Genomic DNA, 10,000 nt, shown 5'->3' on the forward strand with positions numbered 1-10,000 from the left:
CTCTCTCTCTCTCTCTCTTTCTCTCTATCTCCTCCCTCTCTCTCTCTCTCTCTCTCTCTCTCTCTCCTCCCTCTCTCTCTCTCTCTCTCTCCTCCCCCTCTCTCTCTCTCTCTCTCACTCCTCTTTCCCTCTGTCTCTCTCTCCCTCTCCTCTTTCTCTCTCTCTCTCCTCTTTCTCTCTGTCTCTCTCTCTCTCTCTCTCCTCTTTCTCTCTGTCTGTCTCTCTTTCCTCTCTCTCTCTCTCTCCTCTTTCTCTCTCTCTCTCTCCTCTTTCTTTCTGTCTCTCTCTCCTCTTTCTCTCTCTCTCTCTCCTCTTTCTCTCTCTCTCTCCTCTTTCTTTCTGTCTCTCTCTCTCTCTCTCTTTCTCTCTCTCCTCTTTCTCTCTGTCTCTCTCTCTCTCTCTCTCTTTCTCTCTCTCCTCTTTCTCTCCTCTCTCTCTCCTCTTGCTCTCTCTCTCTCTCTCCTCTTTCTTTCTGTCTCTCTCTCTCTCTCTCTTTCTCTCTCTCCTCTTTCTCTCTGTCTCTCTCTCTCTCTCTCTCTTTCTCTCTCTCCTCTTTCTCTCCTCTCTCTCTCCTCTTGCTCTCTCTCTCTCTCTCTCTCCTCTTTCTTCCCCGTCAGTCAGGAGTTTTTCCAGATCCGTGAGGAACAGCGACTGACTGTGTGAAGAAGCATCAGCGAATCTGCAGGTAAAACCTTCTTCTCTGTCCATCATCTAATAATACTCACTCTTGATATTAACCCTCTGATGCCTGCGGTAATACATCTCTAACTTCACTAACTAATCTTGTGGTTTATCAATCTACAATGGTTTATAAGAGAGTTGCTCATCAGCTCATATTTCTCATCAACCATGTTGAATTTACATCGCGGTTCAAAAGTTTGCCGTCAGTAAGCTGTTGTTTTTTTGTTGAAAGATTGTGGCAGTAAAGACATTTATATTGTTACAAAAGATTAAATTTCAAATAAATGTTCTTCTTTTGAACTTTCTATTCATCGAAGAATCCTGAAAAATACAATGTATTACAGTTTCCATGGAAATATAAACTGTTTTCATCACTGATAATAATCATAAATGTTTCTTGAGCATCAAATCATCATATTATAGTGATTTCTGAAGGATCATGTGACACTGAAGACTGGAGTAATGATGCTGAAAATTCAGCTTTGATCACAGGAATAAATTACACTTTACTATATATTCACATAGAAAACAGCTGTTAATAATATTTCACTGTTTAACTTTGAGTTTTGATCAAATAAATGCAGCTTTGATGAGCTTTCTGAGAAATTAACACATCTTACTGACCCCAAATTTTTAAATCGCAGTACTGTACTGTATGTTGTCTGTATGCTGTATGTTCAAAAATGCACACATTTACATAAAAACTATAGTTATGTTGAATTGGTTTGGCTGTAATATGGTTCAAATGGCTTTGAGAGATGATGTACAGTTTGCAGATGCTCTTCTGAGGTTTGGATTGAATCTCAATCACAGTTTTCATCTCGTCAGGGAGTCGTGATCATGTGATCTGTGGATATTACACTTTTATTACCAGAATGTGCTGCTTATTACAGTCTGTCTAGACTGTTCGTTTGAGTTCTGGAGCTTCTGACTTCTGGAAAGATAATCTCTGTTTTTGGAGATTTGAGAGATTGAGCTCATTTGAGGGTAAATTGATGATGACGTTTGTTAATGAAGGGAAATTATGAGATGGGAAGCTAGAATCATCAAAGACGCAACAGTTGAAATATTCAACAGCCCAGTCAGTTTTATGTGTATTTCAAAATACATGCTGTTTAAAAGCAGTTTTACAGAAGCTGAACCGTAGAAACATTCAGCAAACAAACCCAAGGCAAAAACCTCCTGCGTGAAGAACGACGGATGATAAAAGTGTCGAGACAATACAATGCATCAACTGATCAAATGTTTACATCAATGCAATGTAAGTCGCTTGGGATAAAAACATTAACGTGTATTTCTATTAGTGAAAATGATTTTTAACATTTTTAGTAACAACACTGTTACACAAATGATGTAATTGTCTGTTTGAGAGATCACACAGATTAATGTTTATGAATATTCTAATGAGATAAGAGCTGCTTTTATAGATGGTTTTGGAACAGTGATAATCACAATAGCAGAAGACATGGATCCTCTGCCAATTCAAGAAACCTCACGGCTGGTTTCCTATCAGTCGCAGTCTTAATATCTTTATGATTCTCGTTCAGTCCTGAGGCGTAATGTGATATTTCCCTTCAGCTCCACGCTTGAGTTTTTCATCATCATCACTGAGAAAAGGCCTGCAGATTGTCCTTTATCTGCCCTGCGCCTGACGCCATCTCTGAGCAAGTGTTAGTGGTGTTTTATTGATGTTTAAACTGACCATGAAGAGGGACATGAGTCGGACTTAAACCACACAGGAGTAGCTGTGATTAAGATTCAGAGACAAATAGGCTACTTACTGCTTTTGGTAGGATGAGAAGTGTGGCGTTTGTATGAGCTTCCCGATGCGGTATGTATTTCCCAAAATCATTGTTAGCAAACTTCCGTCGTTATCAACATAGATCAGAGATTCAGTGTTTCCCAAAACCACAGTATGTTCTCCAGCTCTGATGAGAGTTTCTTCTTATGATAAAATCTGTTAAAAATGTATTTTAAAGATCTCAGTTCTATATTGTTGAATCAATGTGTTTGAGATGTCGGATATGATGGTTAAGCACTAGAATGTTGTTGTACAGAAAGACTCAACCAATGACATGAACTATCTGGCCAACATTTACATTTCACCTAATCAAGTACATTTCAAGTATCAACTTTATCTCAGATGTTTGTTCTTGACTTCCTTTGGAGGAAAAAAAAAAGACTTGAGTGATTAGTGTTGAGTGCAATTAAACGTCCTGCAAAAAAAGTGTTCTTCCTCAGTGTTTCTGTCTTGTTTTCCAGCACAAATATCTAAACATTCTTAAATCAAGATACATTTACTGAATTTACATTTACATTTACAAGATACATTTTCAATAAAAATGATTGAAATCAAAAAAATCATGAAAATGAAGTGAGTTTGCGCTTTAAACAAGAAGAAATATTTCTCAGTTGAGTCTGAGAATATATCTTCATTCAAAGGGAAAACAAGGTGATTTTTCTGACTCCACTGACAGATATTTTTCTTGTTTTAAGCACAAATTTACTTCATTTTCAGGATTTTTTCAGAAAGCAAGGCTTACGAGTCTAATTACAAGTCTGGCAGACACTGGAACTTCTACACGATTGTTATTTAAAGTCATCATGGAATTAGCGTAGACACTGTTTACTCTCTTAATACACGTTCCTGCTCTCATTATGTGTCATTCATCGAAAAGATGTTTGTCTTTGAAATCTTACATCAAAATGAAATCGGCCCTGAGATGACTTTCAACAGTCCCTCTCATAAACCGTCGCCTCAAACCATCCTGAAACGGGGATGTAAAATGGGTTGCAAATGCTGTTTTTATATCGACTTCAACTGTGCAAACACATATGGTGAATGTCTAATCTGAAATTCTGTTTGTTTGAAACAGGTCGGACAGACGCTTGAAGAGAAGAAGAGTTAGACAACAGCGGTTCATCTGCAATAACTGAATCTAAATGTTTAGGTGCTGATCTGAGTATAATAAAAGACCTTGTCGTTTACGAACAACACATCATCCATTGATTTTGGAGATGTTCCTCTTAAACATGGGGTTTGTGTTGACGTTCCTGCTCCTGCCTCCTCCTGTCCTGTCATCTGGAGCTCAGGATCTCAGATCCCAGCCAGTGAAGGTCATTATCTCAGACACATGTGTTCAGGACGGGTCCGGAGGGAAAGAGATGCTTCTGGAGCCTGGGTCTCCTCTGGTCCTGACACATCAGATCCGGCTGGTGTCAGGCTCGGGCTCTGGCTCCGGCTCCGGCTCCGGCTCTGGCTGTCAGTGCGAGCTGGACTTCGCAGCATTGCGGGAGCGTATGGAGAGACTGGAGAAGGAGGTGTCAGATCTTAGGGAGAAATGTGGAGGTCCGGATGGATGCTGTTCCTCCCAGCAGAGCAAAGGTGAAGCCTTCCTGAAGGAGACCCATCCCAGACCCATCCCAGACCATTCCCAGACATTTCCCAGACCCATCCCAGACCCGATCTCAGACCGATACCAGACCTATCCCAGACCGATCTCAGACCGACCTCAGACCGACCTCATCTCAGACCCATCCCAGACCCATCCCAGACCTATCTCAGACCTATCTCAGACCCATCCCAGACCATTCCCAGACCTTTCCCAGACCTTTCCCAGACCTATCACAGACCGATCTCAGACCGACCTCAGACCGACCTCAGACCTATTTTAGACCTATCTCAGACCTATCTCAGACCCATCCCAGACCCATCCCAGACCTATCTCAGACCTATCCCAGACCCATCCCAGACCCATCCCAGACTAATCTTAGACCTATCCCAGACCCAGACCTTTCCATCAGAGCTGTAACTGTAGTCAAAGTCAAACTTTATTTATATAGCATAATTTATACAGCCGAAGCTGAACAACGTGCTTTACAAAACATCATAAAACAAGAACACGTCAGACATGGAGAAGAGACATGTAGAAATTAAAACAGACAACATTCCTAAAATACATACATAAAACATGGCAGAAATTACTGATTATTAAAAGCAAGTGAGTAAAAGTAGGTCTGTAGCCGTGACTTGAAAATCGACATGTCAGGTGCAGATCTAACCTGAAATGGCAAACTATTCCATAATTTAGGGCCCGCAATAGCAAAGACACGATGACCTCTTTGTTTTAGTCTGAACCGTGACAAAGATAAAAGTTTCTGTGTCTCTGTTATTTAAGCACTTGTAAACAAATAGGAGAATTAGGACAACCTTAAAGCAAAACGGCAGCCAGTGAAGTGATGCTAGGATTGGCGTTTGTGAAGACCGTCAAGGAAACCAATCCTTAAGGGTCCCTATAGGAGATATTCAGTTCTGATCTAATGAGATCCTCCCAGACAAAATGACTTTCCTAATTTTTTTGTTTACTTTTCAGAATAGGATTCCAGATTCATTAACTATTGAGCATTGGTTCTGTAATGTGCTGTTGTTGCTCCACAGGTTCGGTCTGCACCACCGGTCGTCCCGAGACTGACGAGTGTCCCGATGACTGCAATGACCAGGGCCGGTGTGTGGATGGGAAGTGTGTGTGTTTCTCAGGATTTAGCGGGCCGGACTGCAATGTCCCAGACTGTCCTGGAGACTGCAGTAACAGGGGCCGGTGTGTGAACGGACAGTGTGTGTGTGACCCAGGCTTCTCTGGGCCGGACTGCTCTGTGAAAACATGTCCTGATGACTGCGGCAATCGAGGACAGTGTGTCGATGGGAAGTGTGTGTGTAAGAGCGGCTTCACGGGTCCAGACTGCTCGTCCAGATCGTGTCCTGGAGACTGCAGTGACCAGGGCCGGTGTGTGGACGAGAAGTGTGTGTGTGAGAGCGGCTTCACAGGTCCGGACTGCTCGTCCCAGGCCTGTCCCAGTAACTGCAATAGCAAAGGCAGGTGTGTGAACGGCAGGTGTGTGTGTGAGAGTGGGTTCACGGGTCTGGACTGCTCGTCTAGATCATGTCCTGGAGACTGCAGTGACCGGGGCAGGTGTGTGAACGGCAGGTGTGTGTGTGAGAGTGGGTTCACGGGTCCGGACTGCTCGTCTAGATCGTGTCCTGGAGACTGCAGTGACCGGGGCCGGTGTGTGAACGGACAGTGTGTGTGTGAGAGCGGCTTCACGGGTCCGGACTGCTCGTCTCAGGCCTGTCCCAGTAACTGCAATAGCAAAGGCAGGTGTGTGAACGGCAGGTGTGTGTGTGAGAGTGGGTTCACGGGTCCGGACTGCTCGTCTAGATCATGTCCTGGAGACTGCAGTGACCGGGGCCGGTGTGTGAACGGACAGTGTGTGTGTGAGAGTGGGTTCACGGGTCCGGACTGCTCGTCTAGAGCGTGTCCTGGAGACTGCAGTGACCGGGGCCGGTGTGTGAACGGACAGTGTGTGTGTGAGAGCGGCTTCACGGGTCCGGACTGCTCGTCTCAGGCCTGTCCCAGTAACTGCAATAGCAAAGGCAGGTGTGTGAACGGCAGGTGTGTGTGTGAGAGTGGGTTCACGGGTCCGGACTGCTCGTCTAGATCGTGTCCTGGAGACTGCAGTGACCGGGGCCGGTGTGTGAACGGACAGTGTGTGTGTGAGAGTGGGTTCACGGGTCCGGACTGCTCGTCTAGATCGTGTCCTGGAGACTGCAGTGACCGGGGCCGGTGTGTGAACGGACAGTGTGTGTGTGAGAGCGGCTTCACGGGTCCGGACTGCTCGTCTCAGGCCTGTCCCAGTAACTGCAATAGCAAAGGCAGGTGTGTGGATGGGAAGTGTGTGTGTGATGTGGGCTTCTCCGGTCAGGACTGCTCCAGCAAAACCTGCCCGAACAACTGCAGTGACCGGGGCCGGTGTGTGAGGGGCCGGTGTGTGTGTCGAAGGGGCTTCACGGGGCCCGACTGCAGCGAGTGCCAGTCTGGGTTTACAGGGGAGAACTGTGACACCGGTGAGTGATGCACTGTGAATATTACTGTATTAGTACTGAAATTATAGCAAAATCTAATAACGTTTTTCTTTCAACATCATAGTATGTGACATTTTTTCTTGTTTATGTAAAGGTTAGCAAAAAACAAGGGAGTTTCCATTTGATCATTTTACAAACATTACTGGAACATTACTTTTTAAATGGTGCACATTTTAAAAACAACTAGTAAGTATAAACGTACACACAGTGCATCCTGAAAGTATTCACAGCACTTCACTTTTTCCACAATTTATGTTACAGCCTTATTCCAATATGGATTAAATTAATTATTTTCCTCAAAATTCTACAAGCAATACCCCATACTGACAACGTGAAAGAAGTTTGTTTGAAATCTTTGCAAGTTTATTAATAGACAAACATTAATAAAAAACAAAAATCACATTTACTTAAGTATTCAAAGCCTTTACCATGACACTCAAATTGAGCTCAGGTGCATCCGGTTTCCACTGATCATCCTTGAGATGTTTCTACAACTTAATTGGAGTCCACCTGTGGTAAATTAAGTTGATTGGACATGATTTGGAAAGGCACACACCTGTCTATATAAGATCCCACAGTTAAGAGTGCACGTCAGAGCACAAACCAAGCCATGAAGTACAAGGAATTGTCTGTAGACCTCCTAGACAGGATAGTATCGAGGCACAGATCTGGGGAAGGGTACAGAAACATTTCTGCAGCATTGAAGTTCCCATTGAGCACAGTGTTCTCCATCATCCATAAATGGAAGAAGTGTGAAACCACCAGGACTCTTCCTGGAGCTGAGCGATCAGGGGAGAAGGTCATTTCCAAGGTTGGATTTAGCCAGGCTCTAACTGTAAACTGGAAGCAAAACATCAAGATAATGTTAAAAGAAAAGAACATTTCGGCAATCACACTGGTAACTTCTATAACAAAGTAAAATCTCATAAGCCTAGAGAAGCCTTTGAACTCATGTAATATTTAGAAGGAAAATATTGATTAATTCCTTGATTATAATCACTCATTAGATATACATTGAAGCAGCAGTGGATTCCAGAATCCACCCCCTTCAACACCAATCAGGCCTGTATGGTCATGTCTGGAGGCACCACTCATCACCTGGACAATACAATCCCTACAGTGAAGCAGCATCAGCTGTGGGGGTGTTTAACAGCAGCAGCAACTGGGATATATTCAGGATCAAGGGAAAGATGAGGAACCGGGAGACTAGTCAGGATCGAGGGAAAGATGAGGAACCGGGAGACTCATCAGGATCGAGGGAAAGATGAGGAACTGGGAGACTCGTCAGGATCGAGGGAAAGATTAGGAACTGGGAGACTCGTCAGGATCGAGGGAAAGATTAGGAACTGGGAGACTCGTCAGGATCGAGGGAAAGATGAGGAACCGGGAGACTAGTCAAGATCGAGGGAAAGATGAGGATCCGGGAGACTCATCAGGATCGAGGGAAAGATGAGGAACTGGGAGACTCGTCAGGATCGAGGGAAAGATTAGGAACTGGGAGACTCCTCAGGATCGAGGGAAAGATGAGGAACCGGGAGACTAGTCAAGATCGAGGGAAAGATGAGGATCCGGGAGACTCATCAGGATCGAGGGAAAGATTAGGAACTGGGAGACTCGTCAGGATCGAGGGAAAGATTAGGAACTGGGAGACTCGTCAGGATCGAGGGAAAGATGAGGAACCGGGAGACTAGTCAAGATCGAGAGAAAGATGAGGAACCGGGAGACTCGTCACGATTGAGGGAAAGATGAGGAACTGGGAGACTCGTCAGGATCGAGGGAAAGATTAGGAACTGGTAGACTCGTCAGGATCGAGGGAAAGATTAGGAACTGGGAGACTGGTCAGGATCGAGGGAAAGATGAGGAACCGGAAGACTAGTCAAGATCGAGGGAAAGATGAGGAACCGGGAGACTCGTCACGATTGAGGGAAAGATGAGGAACTGGGAGAGTCGTCAGGATCGAGGGAAAGATTAGGAACTGGGAGAATTGTCAGGATCGAGGGAAAGATGAGAAACTGGGAGACTCGTCAGGATCTAGGGAAAGATGAGGAACCGGGAGACTAGTCAAGATCGAGGGAAAGATGAGGAACCGGGAGACTTGTCACGATTGAGGGAAAGATGAGGAACTGGGAGACTCGTCAGTATCGAGGGAAAGATTAGGAACTGGGAGAATTGCCAGGATCGAGGGAAAGATGAGGAACCGGGAGACTAGTCAGGATCGAAGGAAAGACGAGGAACTGGGAGACTAGTCAGGATCGAGGGAAAGATGAGGAACCGGGAGACTCGTCAGGATCGAGGGAAAGATGAGGAACCGGGAGACTCGTCAGGATCGAGGGAAAGATGTGGAACTAGGAGACTTGTCAGGATCGAGGGAAAGATGAGGAACCGGGAGACTAGTCAAGATCGAGGCAAAGATTAGGAACTGGGAGAATTGTCAGGTTCGAGGGAAAGATGAGGAACCGGGAGACTCGTCAGGATCGAGGGAAAGACGAGGAACCGGGAGACTAGTCAGGATCGAAGGAAAGACGAGGAACCGGGAGACTAGTCAGGATCGAGGGAAAGATGAGGAACCGGGAGACTCATCAAGATCGAGGGAAAGATGAGGAACCGGGAGACTCGTCAGGATCGAGGGAAAGATGAGGAACTGGGTGACTCGTCAGGATCGAGGGAAAGATGAGGAACTGGGAGACTCGTCAGGATCGAGGGAAAGATGAGGAACCGGGAGACTCGTCAGGAGCGAGGGAAAGATGAGGAACCGGGAGACTCGTCAGGATCGAGGGAAAGATGAGGAACCGGGAGACTCGTCAGGATCGAGGGAAAGATGAGGAACCGGGAGACTCATCAGGATCGAGGGAAAGATGAGGAACCGGGAGACTCGTCAGGATCGAGGGATCGAGGGAAAGATGAGGAACCGGGAGACTCGTCAGGATCGAGGGAAAGATGAGGAACCGGGAGACTCGTCAGGATCGAGGAAAGATGAGGAACAGGGAGACTCGTCAGGATCGAAGGAAAGATGAGGAACCGGGAGACTCGTCAGCATCGAGGGAAAGATGAGGAACCGGGAGACTCGTCAGGATCGAGGCAAAGATGAGGAACCGGGAGACTCGTCAGGATCGAGGGAAAGATGAGGAACCGGGAGACTCGTCAGGATCGAGGGAAAGATAAGGAACTGGAAGACTCGTCAGGATCGAGGGAAAGATGAGGAACTGGGAGACTCATCAGGATCGAGGGAAAGATGAGGAACTGGGAGACTCGTCAAGATCGAGGGAAAGATGAATGTACAGAGACACTCTTGATGAAAACCTGCTCCAGAGCTCTGGACCTCTTACTGGGTCGACGATTCTTCCAATAGGACAACAACCCTCAGCACACAGCCAAGATAAGAAAGGAGAGGCCAAGGGA

The 10,000-nt window shown here is 45.7% G+C and overlaps 1 protein-coding gene across 3 annotated transcripts in view; it reads left to right on the top strand.

Moving 5' to 3' along the window:
* Window positions 1–10,000, top strand: part of tnxbb (tenascin XBb) — a 48,016-nt gene continuing 38,016 nt past the window's right edge. For 2 of the 3 annotated variants that reach the window (XM_077233742.1, XM_077233743.1), the window contains exons 1-3: window positions 569–685; window positions 3,558–4,066; window positions 5,120–6,583. In XM_077233742.1, the coding sequence (XP_077089857.1) occupies window positions 3,700–4,066; window positions 5,120–6,583 (1,831 nt within the window). In that variant the 5' untranslated portion in view covers window positions 569–685; window positions 3,558–3,699. Of the gene's footprint in view, window positions 686–3,557; window positions 4,067–5,119; window positions 6,584–10,000 lie in introns of all 3 variants that reach the window. The other variant, XM_077233744.1, reaches the window with a different exon arrangement.

Source organism: Siphateles boraxobius, unplaced genomic scaffold, assembly GCF_051911475.1.
Source record: "Siphateles boraxobius isolate OS27281-9 unplaced genomic scaffold, OSU_SipBor_1 187, whole genome shotgun sequence".
NCBI classification, from domain to species: Eukaryota; Metazoa; Chordata; class Actinopteri; order Cypriniformes; family Leuciscidae; genus Siphateles; species Siphateles boraxobius.